This window comes from Hydra viridissima, unplaced genomic scaffold, assembly GCF_058129835.1.
Source record: "Hydra viridissima isolate aposymbiotic clone 2 unplaced genomic scaffold, HvirCarnegie_v1 scaffold_5, whole genome shotgun sequence".
NCBI lineage: Eukaryota > Metazoa > Cnidaria > Hydrozoa > Anthoathecata > Hydridae > Hydra > Hydra viridissima.
Genome location: NW_028324304.1, coordinates 10519263 through 10539576, shown reverse-complemented (window position 1 = coordinate 10539576; position 20314 = coordinate 10519263). Strand labels below are relative to the sequence as shown.

The window sequence follows — 20314 nt, the reverse complement described above, 5'->3', positions numbered from 1 at the left end:
GCGGCCTAACCAATTCTTTTTACATTTTACAAAAAAACCCCCAAAAACAAGAAATTTGGAAAAAAGCTTCACACTAATCCCCTCTAAAATGTTGATGTTGTGGTACATGAGTCACTTTAGTCATAGAAAATTACATATTGTTGATTTCAAGTTAAAGTAGAAAGTCCCTACATGTTTTCAGGAGTAAACTGAAAACATCTTGGAACTTTCTACTTTGTTGGAGTTGTTTGAAATAGCAACCTATTTTTAAGCTTACTTTTTATTTTTATACATTATTTTTCGGGTAATAGCGGTCTTTTGGTGTTCTGATGTTTTTAAAGATTTTCTTCACAAGATGCAATCAGAAAAAATAACTTGCAGCTAAAAAGTAACTTTGTTCACAAAAATTAAAAACATGATAGTAAGAGTTCATGAAGGTCCATTAAAAGTGAAAAACACTCAAATCTAAAATTACAGTAGAAATATTAATGTAAGAATTATCACCTCGATGTATTCAGCTCGTGGTAGCTCATTGTCACAGTTGTTGTTGTCATTGTATTACATAGTTCAAAAATAATTTAGATCAAATTTATAATCTCTTCTCGGAAAAAAAAATTATAAAAGGATTAGACAAAAAAGTGTTTTTTAAAAACAGAATTCAGCAATCATTGAACGCAAGATGAAGCAATTTCAGGAGTGCAGAAATAATCTCTTTTCTCTTGTACATGAGTTTTTTTAATGAAGGCTGTTAAACAAGAAAAGCACATTATTCATTTTGAAAAATACGAGAAGTAGTTTTCTTTGATAAGTTCAGAAATCACTTAAGTGTATCACTTAGAGAAAAAAAATGAGTGCCGACAAAAGAGATACATAAGTGCAAATGAAGGCTGTGAAGTAATAAAAACTTCAAAAAAGAGAAGGAAAATACAAAGTACAAAGACTTTGCATATATACAAATCGGAAAAAAAAAAGGGAATCTATTTTGCACATAAAAAAATATGCTTCTTTTAAAATTGCTTTAGACACTACTATAGGCACTTAAAAGTTTTTCGTATTAAGCAACATCGAAAAAACAATTTACTTGCTTAGATTTTACATACTTTTTGTATCAGCATATTCTGAGTGAAAGCCATGGCTTATAAAGTTAGATATTAAATGGATTAGGAATGTAAGTGTCTTTATGGAAATCTAAATTCCACGAAATTGCATTTAACTCATCCACATCCCGAAAATCATCCTTCGATTAAAAATTTATAAATAGGAGTGCTTTAACCTGAACTTAACCCGCCTTAAAATGACTTAAGGGCCCCTTTAGGGCCCCTTAGTGGTTCAGGGTAATCTAAGGACGAATTTTCTCAAACAATTTTTTTCTCAAAAGTTAAAAATAGTAGATTACATTTCTTTTCAGCACAAATTTAGTATATTTTTGATGATTTTTTAAAATTAGGGATTGTTTCGGGCAGATCCTAATAAGGGGTGGCTTAGGGATGAATTCGGGACAGCCCGAAATTGGCTTCAATTTTCTGGAATTTTAAAACTCGTGAAAAAACGATTTAACAGAACAATTTTGCACCCTACAGAAAGCATGTTTTATGAAAATGTTTTGTAATTAAATTTCGCGGAAGAAATTTCGTACCCACCCAACATAAGACGACCTTAAAGACGTATGTAACTTATCTTTAACTCATCTAGACGTCTGCAACTAGTTAAAGACGGCCTTTCCATACCTCATTAAGACGTCTTCCGACAACCAGTTTAAGACGTCCGTAAGAAATCTTAACACGATGTCTGTCGGAATAACCAGTTTAAGATGTATTTCAGAATAACCAGTTTAAGACGTCTTTAACAGATCTTAACAAGACGTTTAGGAATTTTTGTGAAGTTAGACATCTAGTTAATATATATCATTGCGTTAGGGAATTCAATTGTATTTAATTTATCACGCTAATTTGTTTAAAATGGGATTCTTAATTTGTTGTCTAGAATATCTTTTAAAGTTTTTACGAAACAAGTTGAAAAACTCTTTCATTAATTATATACTAAAATAAACTTTAAAACTATTTAAAATGTTTACATCAAAAATACACATATTTAAACCCATTGAATTTTTTTTTGATACTTTAAGTTAACCCCCACCCCCTCACCCCACCCCACCCCCCACCCCACCCCCTCCACTTCCAGTAAAAGTTTACATTTAAATTGTCTGTCAATTAAAAAGGAATTTTTCAGAAAAATTTTGCTGTTTCTTCATTTGTCCACAAATCATGGCTCTTCGAAGACCAATATTAAATGCCATAACCATAACGCCTAGGATAGTGCAAATTAAAATCTATTAAGTACATTTTTTGCAAAGAATATTTAAGAATTTTATTTTTATTATTTGATGAAAGTTCATCTTTTCAATTACTTTTTTTCTTTAGCATTAATAAAGACTTTAATTGAAAAAATAGTCGTAAATTCTGTTATTAAAATAAAATTCACAAGAAGGAATCACATGTTTCAGAAGAGTGACATGTTTTATAGCTCGTTTGTATATCTGATTATACTCGAAAAAACTTTCGCTTCAACGATTAACCAAAAAACATTTTTCTATAATAAAAACCAGGCTGACAATGTTTTTCTGACAATTGTTTCTTCATCGATTGTTTACGCATTATTTTTAAAAAAATAGCCAGAATTTATTATTTTTTAAAAATAATAATTTCTGTTTATTGTTAGTGAAAGTATTGTTAGTAATTTTAGTTACGTTTAATTATATTAAACGCAAAGGAATTTAATTTTCGAACGTTCAAATTTTATAATTTTTATTGGAGTATTGAAAGTTTGTGTAAATGTTAAAATAAACGTAAACAAAAATTTATTAAAAACTGTTAAATTTTCAGTTTTTTGCAATTTTAAAAAAAAAAGAAACTACAAAAAGCATTCGAGACTAACATTAAATATAACTATGAAAGTAAAAAATAAAGTATATTAGAAGCAGGTAGGATGTATAAGAGCACAATTAAAAACTAAAAAAGAAATTAAAAATTAGTATTGTAGTGTAAAAGTAATAGTAAATGTACTTTTCTGTAATAATTTACTTCAAGGCTTGTTTCTAAAAGGTTACGATTTTCAAATTAAAGTTGAAAATTAGTATTGTATTGTACTATCGAAGTAATGGTAAAAGTACTTTTAGCTTTGATAACTTTTATCAAATTTGAGCGAAAGTGACGGGGGTCACAAAAGTTTCTATCTTTTCGTATTTTATTAAAATTTAGAAAAAAGTAGGGGGTCCCTCGGCTCATTATTCCTTGTATATCCTCATAAAATGTATTGTAGTATTAGTATATATGTATTGTTCCGTCTTTAGTTCTCCAAATGAAACAAAATGAATTTTCACGAAGAACGTTGGGGGAGGGGGGGGAGTTGGATGTATGAGAAAGTGTCCGGTTTTTTTAGAAAAGAAATCTGGCAACCCTAATCTTAATCATAAAAAAGGGGTGTGCGAAAGTCGAGTTGCGTCGAATATTTGGAAACGTGGTCTTCGAAAAGCAAAATCTCTCAAAATCAATTAAACGAGCTTTTGAATATTCTTGAAAAAACATGGTCATTCAGAGTCAGTAAAAGAAGTGTGGTGAACTTATGGATATTTTACTATTGCTGATGGCACAAATTTTTTTTTGAATTTAAAAAATGATTCTAAATGTATTGAGTTATCTATAACTATTGATGTTGATGGGCTACCTCTTTTAAAATCTTCAATTATGGCCAATAGTTGGTCTAATAGAGAACTATATTTTCATGATTGCACCTTTCTGCTTAGATGATTTTCTCAAGGATTTTCTCAAGGAAACTTTACTGTTAAGTGATGAAGGTTTATAATATAATAGTAAAAAAATTGATGTTACACTTAAAGAATTGTGATGCACATTCTTGTTCTTTTCTTAAATGTATACATGGTTATACAGGATATTACACCTGTGAATAATTCCAAGTTAAAGGATTTAATGAGGAACAAAGAGTGGTTTTCATTGATATCAACCCATCAACTCCAATCAAGATTAACTGAGGAGTTTAATTTCTTTTTGTACACTGATCATCAGAAATCTCTTGCTCCTTTAGCTCAACTTAAAATATCTTGTGTTTCTGAGTTTATTTTGGATTATATGCTCATGGTTTGTCTTGGTGTAATAAGATGCATGCTTACTGTTTTAAAGTCAGATCCAAAACATTGTAGACTTTCAAATTCCCAAATATAAAAAATATCTGATAACCTACAAAGCTTATATGGTATGATGCCATCTAAATTTGCTCAACAACCACATTCCCTTTTATAGTTAGATCAGTGGAAAGCAACAGGGTTGAGACAATTTATTTTATACACTGGTCTCTTAGTTTTAAAGGGTGTTGATAGCAAAGGTATTTATAATCCTTTTTTAACATTGTATGTTGCAATGGTGATTCTCTTAAATGAAGTCAGTTTAGGAAACATCTTTCATTTGCTAGAGAACTAATTATTTTGTTATCAATTTAAAACAAAAACAAATTCATTCTGTGTTTATAATGTTCACTGTTCACTTTATATTTGTGATGATGTTGAATTTGATTGTTTACTAAATGACATATCTTGTTTTCCCTTTGAAAATTATATGTATACATTAAAGAAAACATTAAAAAATTCAAAGAGTCCTGTTATTCAAACAAGTTAAAATCAGTAAGTAAAAGAAACGATGAAATAAAAAAGTCACAAAACAATTATCTGAGAGATATAATTTTTTATAACATCTTTCTTTTCCTTGTTACTTAAAAAATTCGTCAAAACTACATTTTTAATAGTTATTGATGAAGAATCATCTTGTAAATATCTTAAATATTTAAAATAATAAACAAATTTATTTAAACTTCCCAAACAGTTTATTTATATACTTTTTATAATACCTTTTTTCATTTTATTTGTCTAATTTTTTAGACAAGTTAGTGCTCTTACTTGTCATTATCACCATAATTAACAACTTAATGGTTTTTTTGTTCCTTTTCATTCCTTTGTCATTTGTTATTGCTGCTTAATTCTGTTATTCCAACTTATTACAAGGATTTTTTAAGGCTTTTGTTGATAGTTTTTCACCAGAATTTATTTTTCATTATTTAGTTTTACACCATGAATTGAGCAAGAGCTGTTTAAATAGAGAACTTTGAGGAAACACAAATATATATATATATATATATATATATATATATATATATATATATATATATATATATATATATATATATATATATATACATATATATAGGTTATATAGATTAAAGAACACATGCTAGCAAAATGCCTGATGTTTACATTGGATTTGTAAGAGTTTTGATACTTTTAGATAATATGAAGGAACTAAAAGAATATTGTTACACCACAGGAACAGAGGAAGAAGATGAAATAGATAATGATATAGTAATGTTAATAGTATAATTACATTTAATTATTTTATGTTAATTGTTGTTTTTTTTATTTGTTTAATGTCAAATCTATATTGTAAAATAATATACTTGTGTAAATACTAAAAGGAAGATAGATAATAGAACTATATTTTAGAGTTTCCTGATTTTCCTTTGCCTCAGCCAGTTTTTAAATCTGTGCTGAAAAAACCATTAAAAAGATCTTTTGACTCTAATTTGTCATTTTTTGTGCTCACATTCAGATTTTTTTTAGGTATAAAAAAAATAGTCATAGATAATTTTGAAATTGTATTAATAAATGTTTTGTATTCTACATATTTCTTTTTTTATTTTCTTCATATAATTTAGAAAACCAGCACATGATGTTCGAAATGGTTTCAAAGGTTCTTGATTTTCTTTGTGTAATTTAGAATACTAGCACATTATGTTCAAGATAGTTTCAAAGGTTCTTGAATACCAGGAGCTCATTTTAGCAATAAATAAACAACCCCACAGTAATTTTGCAATCAAGAAATTAGAAATTATTGTAGAGTATAAGGATTTTATCAAAAGTTTAGAGGATGATTGTGTTTGACTTCATTTGGTAAATACTTTATACATATAAGATAAAAGTGAAAATAATTACTTTTGTATAACTGTTTTGCCAAACCTTTTAGGTTAAACAGCTCTGTTCTTTAGGTGCAGAGGATTTTAAACAACTGACAAGATTGGTCATGAATAAATTTTTATGATATTTTGTATTGCAATCATTTTTCGTATTTGTAGTGAATATATTTTTTTTATGCATAGTAAATATGGAAATCAATAATTGTAAATGGTTTAATATTTTTCATAAGTTTTATTGTTCATTTGATATGTTTCATAGATTATTTACATATAACCTGTTGACACAGTTCAACTTAAAAGGTTCTGGTGGAAAGATTGGTTTATTATCAACTAAATTTAATGACTTAATAGAAGGTAATATAAAGTAAGTTTAAATTATTCAACTTTTAGTTAAGTTAAAAATCTATGTTAAGTTAAATTTATTTCCAGTATATTTGACAAAGATATCCTAAATTATCCATTATTTGATTTTTAGAAGTTGTAAAAAGAAGGTTTGAAAAGGTTTCAAATGCTGAAATTAAACAGCAAATTGGAATGTATTGTAAAAATGCTCCTTCACGGAAAAAAACAAAGTAAAAAGAAATGTTCTTTTTTATTGTTATATATTGCACATATTATTATATGTTGTTTAAATTGTTGAATAGAAAGATACTTGGTAACAATCCAACTAACTGTATTATATGTACATTTTAAAATTATTTGCGTATTTTTTTAATAGATTTCTTTTTCTTCTTTAATAATCTTTCTAAAAAACACAGTAAGAACTTGAACTTGCTTAATGGTGTTTTTACTGTTGTCAATACCCATTATAATTGATAGTAGCTACTTAAATAAACCATTAATAATATACAGTTTTTTAAAAGTTTTATTAAATAAACCATTAGGCCGTCTTTAATTATTTTAAACAAACTTTTGTAAAACGTCTTTTCGAAGGACAACGTGGATCTTTTTAAGACATCTTTAAAAGGTATTTTTTCATCTTGAAAAGACGTCTTTTTGTTTGCTGGGGATGATTATGTTTGATTTGGAAAAATGGATTATTAAAACATACTTTAAACATACGGGAATAAATAAATAAATTGAATTTAATATAATAAACATACTGTAATATACTAAACATTATTTTTAGAGAGTGAATTTTTGCGATTGAAGAGTTCTTGGATAAACAAGAAATTTGTGAACAAAAGAGTAAAATAAGTAGAACTTTTTGATAAACTGAAAAAAGCAGAGTTAAACAGAAGTTTGAAGAAATATTGATTAAAGAAAAATATACGGAAGTTTTGGCAGTTTCTAATTAAGAGAAAGAAGAGATATTTCTCTAAAAATAGAAGAAGAGTAAAAGAGGAATAAGAATAAAAAAAGAAAAATATGATTTTTAATTTTATTAACGAAATGAATGAGTGCTAACCATTATACACTAATAGTACGTTATATTGAGAACTATTGTTTAGTAGAATATACTGAGGACGGAAAACACAACCTTAACCCTTTAGCAAAATAACCTTGCTTTTTCTTAACCTAATGGACCCCAGACACTCGTTCTCAACCACAACCTCCCCCATCCTTCCATATTACACTTAAACTCGTAGCTCCCTTACCCTTCCGTAACCCATCTACAACCTCTCTACAACCCTTCAACATAAAACAATAAAAGATTTATAAACTAATAAAATAAAAGCATATAAAAAAGATCACCCTCACAACCAACCAGTGCAAAACATATCTAATATGCTGAAGATGCTGGAAACACATTTAAGTTTCTATTCTTAGGCTTTGTTTTACATATTTAAAAGTTTTTCTAAGTAAAGTTTAAAGTTTTTTCTTTTATTCAAACTTCATTTAATAATAAATGCGCCTTAATAAAATATGTTCAGTAAATTTTCACAATAAATGCAAACGATGACGAAAAAAGAAAAAAGGAAAACTTCATTAAATGGGTAAGCAGTTATAATAAAGCAATTATAATAATAGGCGTTTTCGTTATATTGGTATCTTTATTGAACAGATAGCAACCATCACTTATGGAAAACTGTGCCTTAAGGATCCTCTAAAATCTAAGGGCATCAATATACAAGTTCTTAAAATATACATACGTATAAAATAGATTTCTATAATCAAATAAATATAATAAAAAAAACTCATCATATGTAATATTATAACAAAACATTTTCGTACCTAATTTTGGCCTCATTAAACAATAATTATTATTTAATTACACATTTTCAATATATTGATAATATATTTATGGTATACCTACGACACATTTACAAAATATTTATGACACATTTATAATGTATTTGTAACATATTTATAATTTATTTATAAAATAACAAAATACATTTACAAATTTCATGAAGATCGTTGTGTAAAATCTTTAATACTGGATAAATCCTTCAAAAGAAAATCTGCTTAAGAGCAGAGCCACAATATGATATAGGAAATTAATTTTAGTTTTGCATGGCCGATACGTGTTTTTTTTTACCACTCTTCAAATATAAAGTTTACGTTTCGTTTTTTATACCAAAAGCTCCAGAAGATTTTTAGAACAGCTAAATATTTTTGCGTTAAAAACACAGCGTCTACTAAATTTATTATCATGTTGTGAATACTCTTTTTTTGTTCAACAACGACTTTTTTATAACATTTTTATATTCTCATTGAGAAACAACATTATTTATACTAAATCTGACATAAGTTGGCAATAATCCGTAACTAAAATTAAAATAATAATTACCAACTTGATACCATATGTTAATTACTGTAATAAAAATAGACTTACGCGTGGTTAAATGTTTATGACAATCATAAACCACTGACAAACCACTAAGTATTCAAAACTTAACATTCTTTCAAAAATATGAGATGCATATCCAAAAGATTTTGCTATTCTCGAATGAAAAATTTTTATGAAGGATTTTGAAAAAAACATGTAATAATAATAAACACATGAGTTTGAGAAAAAAAACATTCATTATACGCTAAAAGAAAAATGAGGATTTTATCGCGTTCATGTAAACTTAAGTTTGTTATGTAGACTTACAATCATAGAATGAGGGGCGCGACGAATATCTAAGGCTGAAGCTTTTTCATTGTTTGTGAATCATGCATAAAATTTTATTTACAAGAATCATTTTATGTTTTTTTGAAGTTGCTTTTATATTTAAGGTCAGTTTAACTCAGAATGTGTTTTGTTAAATACTCCAGATAAAACGGAAAACATATTGGAACTTTCTACTCTATTGAAGCTGTTTGAGCTCCACTAAAGTAGAAAGTCCGATCTTTTTTAAAAGTTAATTTCTTTTCTAATTATTTAAATGTTCATTTGAGTTTATTTTAATTTTAATTTTCGGGACAAATCCCTGAACCCTAAACAACTAAAATGGAAAAATAATTAACTCCCAAGCAAATTACTTTTTTTCTATTGTTCACTTTACTTTCTATTGTTTATTGTTTACTACTGTTTACTTGATTCGATTTATGTCTTTTTTAAATAACCCAATTAAAACAATGTCCAAATTTTGGTTTAGAGAGTTTTTAAAAACCTTTTATAAAAACCTCAAATTGTTTTCTTTAAGGATTAACCTGTTCCCTATTATTTCTATTAAGGTATTCTTTCCGAACTCAACCAAATATTTACAGACCTTGTGAAGCATCACAAAGATTATCAATTATGTTTTATAACTAATTGTTCATTCATGTTTATGAGAGCCACATATTTCAGTAGTTTTGAAGATTTCAATCAAGTTAAATTCATATCGAAATTTTTTATGGCTGTAAAAATCAATTTTTGTTTCCTTTACATGCTTAAACAATAAAATTAATTTTTAAATCAACAACTTAAAAACTAGAAGGTAAGTAACTTATAGTTATACAAAGTAACAATAACCTAAACTTTAAACTGCCTAATATCATACTATTTATGAGTAAAATATCACATATTTATGAGTAAAATATAATAATTTGATTAGAATTTACAGGGTAAATTAAGCTTATGTCGTGTAACTGAGACAAACTTATTTAATATTAACCTGTAATTTTGATATTATACCGACTGTTACAAACTATTAAACTTACTATGTATTATATTGCTATAAAATAATCTTCGTTTCACACATTTTTTAAAATTTTTCTACAGTAACGAAAAGCTTAAATGAACTCCCCCAACAAGACATATAAAATTAACCCAATTGCGGTATCATGTAGGCAGAGCCGGCTCGTAAAAAATATTATATGTGTGCGAGAATAAATTAGGCGCCTTTTAGATTTAAATTCCAAGCGAGCTCGCAAGCGTTAGCTTGCTCGCAAAAAATGTCACTTTTTTAAAACATAAAACAATGTATACTACAAACAAAATAACTTTCTTAAGAATTTTATTGATTTTAAACATATTTTTAGTTAAAAAACGGAACACGTCTAACTTTAGATTTTGCAAAATTTAATCTTAAAGTATCAATATCCACAGATTCAGCAATTTTGTTTTCAATGGAAATTATTGATAAACCATTTAAACGTTCCTGACCCATTGTTGATCGTAAAAAGTTTTTTATTAATTTTAATTTGGAAAAACTACGTTCCCCTGTACTCACTGTTACCGGTAGTGTTAATGATATTCGTAAGGAAATACAAATATTAGGAAACAGTTCTTCAAGCTGACTATCATATATCTATTTAAGCACAGATTCCGGTGATTTTTTCCCATCTAATTTCCGTGATAAAAAATTAAGTTCCAGAAACAAATCCTCTGAATACACATCTTTTGAATCACCATGAGCCAATACTTTTTCCAGTAATCTGCATTTATAAATTAAGTCTTCTTCTCCTATTTTATCAATATCTTTGATAATATACAAAAACTCGAACGGTTCTATCGTACTTGAAAAGCTTTCAAATCGTTCATTTATCGATTCTTTAGCTATTTTAAAAAGAATATCAAAAAACTGCTTTTTGAATTTTTGGTTTGGTTGTATATCACCATCTTCTTCAAAAGGTTCATCATCAAAAATCTTTTTCTTTTTCTTGCTCTTTCACGTAAAATAGAACTGAATTCGTCAGTCAAGTTTGCATCATTAGCTAGAATTTTGGCTTTTGAAATATATATTTTGTAAGAATCTTCAGTGTGTTTAGTAACAAAAAAATCGATAGTTTTCTTTAATGCATTTGCAGCAGTCTTCATGTCTACAATTTGACATTGTAATAGTTTGCTAGTACAATTAATTTCAGTTAATACATTGTGCCAAACCACAACACCACATATGAATTCAAAACTGTCTAATTTTGATGCAAGTGATTCAGCAGTTAATCTAGTAATAGAATCTTTTTTCAACTTCTTTAAATGCACAATAAATTTAATCCCAATTTTAGAGCACGAACAGCATTCACATGACTTTCCCATCTGGTATAGTACTTATTGACTTTACTGTTAATTTACATCATTTTGATTCAAAACTTTGCCAACGCTTTGTAGTCGCAGAGAAAAAATTATACAAAGCTTGAATTTGTGAAAAAAACCTCATAATTTCTAAACATCCTGGGACTGCATCCGCAACAACCAAGTTCAAGGAGTGACAGACACAAGGAATATAAAAGGCTCGTGAATTTATATCTTTTATACGCTTCTGTACACCAATTTTTTTACCTTTCATATTGGATCCATTATCATATCTTTGCCCACGATTATCCATGACAGATAGATTATTTGATTCCAAGGAATAATTACGCATAATAAAGTCTAACAGATTTAATCCTTTTGCTTGGGTTTTTTATTTATTTTTCATTTGGTTTAATGCAAGTTCTTTAAAATTTTATGCCTTTATAATACCTTCTTACTTTTATAATAAAACAAAACAATCATTTTTTTAAATTTAATTTATTTGAACTTTAAAAAATATGCAAAAAACAACTCATTATGCAATGCATCATAATCTGAAACCGCACTATCTTCATCAAAATAGGCTGTTGTAATTGCATGCAATTTTACTAGCTAGATCCTACTATTACAAACAAAAATTAATTATTCACAAAAAATAACCAAAACAAAAAATGTGTAAAAATAATTACATAAATAATAGACTAACAAAGAGATTTGTACATTTTTTATAAAAACATTCAAGAAAATGTTTTTTAAATCTGGAAAATAAGGTGAAGAAATGTCATTCACAACTGACAATAGAAACTTAAGGCGGGGACCGATTTCAGTAAAGCATCATTGTCGGCCATCTTGTCCAGAAGTAAACGTAAAATGTAAACTTTCATCTGATTGGTTAGCAGCAGAAAACATTGAAAAAAAAAACTGATTGGGATTGGACAAGGGGCATAACTCAGCTTTTACAAAAATGGACTTAGTACCTTTGTATTTTTTTAGTTATAGATCTAGAAAGATCAATATATTTTGTTTCTAAGCAAAATTTTAATTTTGCGCCTTTTTAATGCTGCGCCTGTGTGTTTCGCACACTTCGCACACGCTACGAGCCGGCTCTGCGTGTAGGCTAACTATATAAATTACAGTTGTTTTGTTTTTTTAAAAAAAAAAAACAGAAAGAAAAAATATGTTTGGCGGCAATTCAATGGAAAGATTTCCACTGAAGAAGGTATTACCGTTCCAACTTAACTTTCTCAAATTATAATTGCAAATAATATTTTGTTAATTTTTAGCAGTTCCTTCTATAATATCAATTATTTTCTTATCATATGAGTTTGAAAGGTATTGCCAACATATTTTTATACTATGCATACTTTCAAATCACGTTATAAATAAACTATTAAATGGGCGGTTCAAAACATTCTGATGTTTCTCTCCTAATCTTGTTAAATAGATGCTACTAACATACAAACTTTGTCTGCAAAGTTTGTATGTTATTAACATCTATTTAACAAGATTAGGAGTTAGCTGGTCAATAAACAAACTGATAATAACTGCAGATTTAAAAGAAGTTATATAACATGCAGCTAAAATAAGAGAGAGAGAGAGAGAGAGAGAGAGAGAGAGAGAAAGAGCGTGTGTGTGTGTGAGAAAGAGAGAGAGAGAGAGAGAGAGAGAGAGAGAGAGAAAGAGAGAGAGAGAGAGAGAGAGAGAGAGAGAGAGAGAGAGAGAGAAGAGAGAGAGAGAGAGAGAGAGAGAGAGAGAGAGAGAGAGAGAGAGAGAGAGAGAGAGAGAGAGAGAGAGAGAGAGAGAGAGAAGGAAAGGAGCAATAAGAACTCTTAAAAGTCTTGGTTACTTGTATGAAAAATGAATTATAAAACTCCAAATTAATACATAACGCAGAGCTGCAGTTTTATATGATTTAGAATTTTAAAAATATAAAAAGGAGTATTAACTCTCACAAAAAATTCACTTGAACTTATAAAACTTTTAAAACTGATTGCTTTAAGTTTTTTTTTCTGATTTGTTAATAAATGCGTCAGCCCTATAAATAAATTGTTTTATTTTTGTCTTTACTTTGCAATTTAAGATTTTTTCAAAATTTCCAACGAATCAGTTGTTAGCCACTATTCAATGAATAATTAAATCCTTACACTAAAACCTTGAATTTACATCAAAAAAACGAAAAAAGTTTTCTCATACTCATGTAGTTATCATATTTATGAGTTATCAAACACAACAGTTTTTTCTGATGATAAGTGTACAAAATATTTTATTATTGAAGGATAAGTTATTTGAGGGCAAAAGTGAAGCCACTGGTATCATTTTACCCGTCTTTCATAAAGTTAAATAATTAAAGTTAACAAAAAAGAGTAAAAAAAAGGCAATATTAAAGTGAAGAAGAAGATGACAGTTAACCCATACCCTTTATGCTTATTCCTTTTGATTGATATGCCAATCAGTATAGAGACGCAATATAGTTACCCAGTAAAAAAGACAGTATCTCCGTATTCTTTCACGTTGTATAAAAACAAAAAAGTATATGATAATATAATCCCAAATAAGGTGGAAACACAGACTAGTTATCAAAACTGCCTTACAGTTTGTTACAACAATATTGCTTGGTGCAAATCAATAGCAGTCAAAGTCTTAAACATTTCCTTTTTCTATTGTCAGTTTTTTGATTACATTCCGACAACTTTTATATCTGATCAAGCTTTTTTTATCTCTACAACACCAGTAAGTTCATAGTTTATTTAAGTTGTATGTGTGTATGTGTGTATGTATGTATGTATGTATGTATGTATGTATGTATGTATGTATGTATGTATGTATGTATGTATGTATGTATGTATGTATGTATGTATGTATGTATGTATGTATGTATGTATGTATGTATGTATGTATGTATGTATGTATGTATGTATGTATGTATGTATGTATGTATGTATGTATGTATGTAAAATATATAAATAAGGAAAAACTTATATGTGTTATATTTAAAATATGTCTATGACTTATTAATCTTTTTTCAATCTTTTTTATAGCCGAGCTGTTCTCAAAGCTGCAATTTAACATTAAACCCTTGCGGAAAATGTGACTGCAACCCATCCTGCTCCACAAATAACAGGCGTCAGCATGTATGCAACTGCACTAGAGGTAAGTTAAATTTGATGGATATTTATCTAAGAAACTATTAAATTAGTTGAACGATGAAAAAAACATGATTCAGTAATATTCCCTCCACTTACTTCTTTCCTTACTAAGAAACAGGAAATGGTGTTTCATCTTTTTGACGCTTTGTTTTATTGCTTGTATTTTAAGACTTGAAAGCTTTTTGATGGATAAAAATGTTTTTTAGTTGCGGGAGTGGCAAAAGGTTGCCAAGAACATTTTGATCGTGGATTTAATATAACAGGAATTTTCCAAATCAACATAAATGCCATCTTGTTTCAGACAGTTTGCGTAATGGCTAAAGTCGAACGACAAAATCCAGGTGACCATAATTTTGAACTAAAAACGTGGCTAACTGTAACCGTTATGATAAAAAGTGCGAAGAAAAAAAAAAAAATTAGGCTATTAATTCCTAAAAGTTATTTATATTTTTTATGTAAATTTTAAATCTACATTCTTAGTGATTAAACAAAACTGTTCATTGCAATCAAATTCACCGTTAAGATGTACTACCTATGCAAGTGTATATCCGAGCTATTCAGTACCATTTTGTGTTAAATGGTGCGCAAGTTTAAAGAAGTCCGATGACACTTTCAACACGCTATTGTATTGGAAATTAGGTTGTGGATGCGTAAATCGTATATCTAGCAATGACATCCGCAATTCTTACACAGGATTGTACTGTAAAATAGGTACAACTGTTCTTTTTTCTTAGTGTTAACTTTTCTTTTAAAATATTAAACGCTCCAGTGAAGTTGTTTACTGTGTTGCTTAAAATAGCACAATGTTGCACAAACAAAGTGAAGCTATTGTACAAAAGAACAAGGATATCTGGATGAAAAATTTGGTTCGATTTCAGTGGTCACAAACTTCAAATAATTGGACAGTTTCTATTTTTTGGAGAATATTTACAAAGTGTAAAGAGGGAAAAACATGATGCTCTGAATGAACTTTTTAATTTTACTAAAGATAACGGTCAATGGTAAAAATGTTCAATTAATATAAAGCAAAGCCAAAGTGGCTTGAGCTAAACTGGTAAAGTTCCAAGTTAGTAAACCATTCACCTTTCAGAGAGATGAAAGTTGATCAGCTGAAAAAGAACACTTTTTTTTTTATCGAAATCTCTTCTGTGTCTAAAGAATAAAAATTATCAGAAAGAAAAAAATAAAAATGTAGCGCATTAACGAACGAAGAGCAATCAAAGTCTACAAACAAAGAAAACAAAAACTTCGACATAAACTAATTTCAAATTTAATATCTTAAAACATTTTGCTCGCTTTTTAAATAAAAAAAGACCTACTCAAAATATTGCTCAGCACAACCAGAATAAAGAAGATTAAGATGTTTTAAGTTATAAATAGCTTTGAAAATTCCAAATAAAAATTTCATTGGTTTGGGACTTTACATGAACAAATGTGGAAAGGGGGGTAAGTATATTTTTAACTTTTAGATGAAAAATTTTAGTTTTCTATATTACTTTTAGAAACTTTTTACACAGATTGTGTATTATCAGCTGCAAATGATGGCAGTATATATTACAACCATACAAGTGTTTATTATATTCCGTATGATTCTCAGGAATGTGTGAGTTCATGCCAAAATTATTTTTCTACAAAACCGACTCTAAATGGATATATTGCAAGTGGAATAATTGCACAGTATTGGCAATGTGATTGTCTTTACGGAAATCGTGGTAATGACAACACTTATTATTCTGGATGCTCGTTTCAAACAACTCTTTCAACCCAAACACTTCCAAGCATAAAAGGTAAAATTGAAACAAAAAAGAGTAAAACTTATAAATTGCATGAATGTGGTGCAGAAATGAAATAAAACTTCCTGTTCAATTTCCCTTCTATTTCTTAAATCTTTTTTTATCTCGGCATATCCGACTATTTATCTCCTAAATACTGCACTCCCGCCCGCCCCCTGTATGTCCCGTGTGACTTTAACTCATCTTCCCCACTTCTAACTCCGTAATTGAACAACTCTTAATGCTTTTCTCCAACCTCTCCTCGTAACCTCCTTTATAACTCCCTAAAAGGTCTCTACATATTTTTACTTAGCCATTTTTCGTTTTCGTTTGTTAGTGCGTAAAATATTGATAGTTAATTTTGGGTGTTCAAGTAGTTACAAATGGCATCTTGTTTATATTTTTTATTAGAGCTAGCATACTAACAATACAAAAACACTTTTAACATACTAACAATACAAAAACACATTCGTTTTATCTTAAAAGCCTTATAAAATCTCATCAAATCTGAGTAATCTTCATATTCACATGTCTACGTTGTCATTAACATACCTGATCGCTATCTGTTGACATAGTGGTAAAATTTGCAAAATAAAATTTTTTGCGATAGTTAATGACAATTAATGAATGAATGAGTATGCGTTTTTGGTGAAAAAGAACGCGCTTTTATCTTTTTTGCGGAAAACGCATCTACGTGGTAGCAGTGGTAATCAGTTTGATCATAATTCTTTTAAAGGTAAATGCTTTAAAAAGAATACATTTCCATTGTGCATGTATATACATTATATCGTGGGGGCAGTCTTGCATCAATTGCTTAAAGCATATTGTTTAAACTTCTCTGCAACTTGCATTAGCAAAATATTTTGATAAATTTGCAAAAAAAAATCATTTCTCGCCTTGTTTATAAAAGAAGAAGCAGTTAGTTGAACGAAAAAGTATTAACGATGTGTACTTGTCTATCATTCGAGCGTCTCCGAGTTGTTCGTGAATATTGCTTTCATTGTTCGATTGGTTCTTTCAATAAAGTTTCAATAAATACTTTTTCTTCCGACGATATCATCTCCTTACTTTTACTTTGTAGAAGAAAAAAAAGGAAGTGAATGGCCACCTTATTTTATCTCAGTATCGTTTCTCAGAAACAGGATTTACCTGTTATCTTTTAATTAACGCTTGACTCTTGTTTCGTTTGTAAAAGTGATAAAATAATCAAATGAATGCAAACAGATTGAATTATTAACATTTTATTGATGCAATTGAGTTTTTTGTCTTTATTGCAAAAACAGTTTTAAATTTAAATTGAGTGACTATTTCACTTTCCATTTATTTGTACATGGGTGTCCACCTGGTACAAATGTACATGAGTGTCCATCTGGTGTAAATGTACATGGGTGTCCACCATGTACAAATGGACATGGGTGTCCACCTGGTATTTGAGCTGTTTCACACTTTTCACACTTGATTAAGTATTATATTTGATTTGAGTAAAAATTAAAACTAACAGTTATAATCATTCTTCATTTCCTTCATTTCCTAATTTTCGGTACTTTATTCATTGTTATTCGCTATTGACGGTAAAACCAAACGCCGGTGGTAAAACTTTAAATTTGTGAAAGATTTATGTCGGGCCGTCTATTTACTGCAGACGACGATTTTCTTCCTTTTATTTATTTATTTAATCCTTTTATAGGAGCTTGGATCCCATTTATGACTCGTTTTGCCAGCTGGGACTCAAACTTCTGGGCAAAAAGTTTTGATGCTTATGAAAATGGTTTTGGTTTAGTAAATCAGCAATGGATTGGTTTAAAAAAGCTGTATCAAATAACGAATGCATTTGTTACTGATATGAGGGTTGATTACACGCTCAAAGAAGATCTGACGTTTAGCACCATGTATTACAATATAAGTGTTGGCTCAAAAGATAGCTTCTATGTGTTCAGCTACTCAAGTTACAGTTCAAGAGGCTGTGAGTTCATATCAAAATTATATTTTTCTTAAGGTGCTTAAGATAGTTTTCTTCCCTTTTTTGTTTATTAAACATTCATTTGAGTTTAGCGCGGTTACTAGATATAGATAAAGAGTTTTAGCTTTCGAGCGCTTCCTTTCATTTAAGTAACATTTTTTCCTTGTTCGGCAGTTATTAACAACTAAAAAAAAATTTGCCTTGTACCTTATTGGACACACGAAGGGTAGGGCGGGTCTAGTTGAGCAATTTTTGCTAAATCTGATAGATCTCTTGAACGGTGCATTGGATTTACATCATTTTTTCACTATTTACTTTACTTACTTTACTTTCACTGCTTAAGAAAAAAAAGTGTTTTTAGATTTCTTTTAGAAAATATTCCCTAATTTCTTTTAGAAAATATTCCCTAGTTTACTGAGCTGCTCAACCTGCCCGATCGGGGTAAGTTGAGCAGCAGTGTGGGGTAAGTTAAAAATAAAGTTAGTAGGTTAAAATTTTTATTTTTAAACTTTTTACTTTTATATTTTATTGACTAAGTAAAATTTGAGCAAAAATATTTTAAAAAGAAGCAAAAATCTAATAGTTTTAAATCAGATTAACATATTTAAAAAAAAAAAAAAAAGGATTTTAGATATTTTAAATTGCTAAGAGTATTTAATAATAACTTATTTTAAAGTGTTTATGGACCTTAAAATGTTATCCAACGAAATTTGTTTCTCCGTATCCGATAACCCCGTTTTATTATTTTTTTTCAATCCTGATCAGCTTACCCCGACTTGACTAGATGACACAAAAGATAGGTTGTAAAAAGAGCTATAGTAATAATACTTCAGTGATGCCAGATAAATGTTTTTTTAAAAATCTAAGAGAAAAATAGCAAAAATTAACTTTTGGTCCAAAATCGAAAAACTGCCCGTGCATCTCACTTGACTGCGATCCAACAACCATTTGATGCGCTTTGCTACCATTATATATACCTATCTTTCATCCATTTGATATTTTGTTATTTGATGCGTCGTTTTTGAGATCTTTTAGCTGCCCAATTTGCCTTTATGCTCAACTTGCTTCACCTTACCCTACAGTAGCGCAAGAAAGTTTAAGCGCACTAGTTAATTTTTAACATTCGATAAAGTCGCAGAAAAGAAAATCTTTAGATTCTTTTAATTACTTTTTTTTTGATTGTTTATTTAGAAGATACATTTACAATTTAGGCAAAAAAAAAAAAATTTAATGCAATATTGAAAAAAAAATCAATGGTTATTATAACGATAAACTAGTACAACATCGCAAATAAAAGAAATTGCAAATGACAAATAAATTTTAGCGCACTACGTTTTCAAAGAAAATTAAATTAGTAACGAAAATAACCTCCGTTTGCCTTTATACATGATCTCACTCTAGTTGGCATTTACCCGACTAGCTTCATACAAAGTTTCGTTGGTACTGAGTTCCAGACTTCCACTAAAACCGCTTTTAATTGCTCCGCAGAGGTTATTTTACTTTTAATCATTTGAGTAACCATCTAAGCCCAAGACAACCCTTGGTGCCTACGGATCCCCCACCTAGGGTTGTATTTTTCTGATTTCAATCTTTTAATGAACACTCTTCATTTTCTGTTAAAGACCTCAAGATTAGATTCGTTGTTAAAAATGACTGAAGCCCAATCTTCAGCTGACCAAGATAAGTGTTCTTCGCACCACTTTCTTCTTTTAGTCGGTCTTAAACGGCTGGGAGAGGTTTTCTAACAGATTCATAAGTTCCTAACTTAAAATTGAACAAAGTTATTCTGATTGTCTCTTTGCTCACCTTAACTTTTAGATGTGTTGTGCTAAATTCATCAGCTAAAGTTCAACTATTCAACGTATGATCTTGTCTAGCCATTCTCTAGAGATAGTGTTCATCTCTTTATGTCAATTTTTCAGGCCTACCAGACCTTGGTGAATCTTTGACCTCATCAGTCATGTTATAATTTTTAACTGTATTCCTTGCACAGCACTTACTTATTCCTAAATACTTTTTCGTTATTTCTTTTTTTTCTTTCTTACTGTCTTCT

At 28.9% G+C, this 20314-nt stretch overlaps 1 protein-coding gene and 1 long non-coding RNA gene across 3 annotated transcripts in view; both read left to right on the top strand.

Moving 5' to 3' along the window:
* Positions 1-20314, top strand: part of LOC149888590 (uncharacterized) — a 63250-nt gene that overhangs the window by 40480 nt on the left and 2456 nt on the right. Inside the window, exons 12-15 of the mRNA XM_090089097.1 lie at positions 3927-4133; positions 13940-14113; positions 16019-16316; positions 17989-18264. Of these exons, the coding sequence (XP_089945223.1) occupies positions 3927-4133; positions 13940-14113; positions 16019-16316; positions 17989-18264 (955 nt within the window). The remainder of the gene's footprint in view (positions 1-3926; positions 4134-13939; positions 14114-16018; positions 16317-17988; positions 18265-20314) is intronic.
* Positions 3444-7513, top strand: LOC149888591 (uncharacterized). 2 transcript variants are annotated; one of them, XR_016452429.1, is made up of 4 exons: positions 3444-4377; positions 5331-6369; positions 6491-6587; positions 7145-7513. It is a non-coding gene; the product is annotated as an uncharacterized LOC149888591 (long non-coding RNA). The 2 variants fall into 2 exon arrangements; XR_016452430.1 differs by lacking the exon at positions 3444-4377 and having other exon boundaries at positions 5295-6369.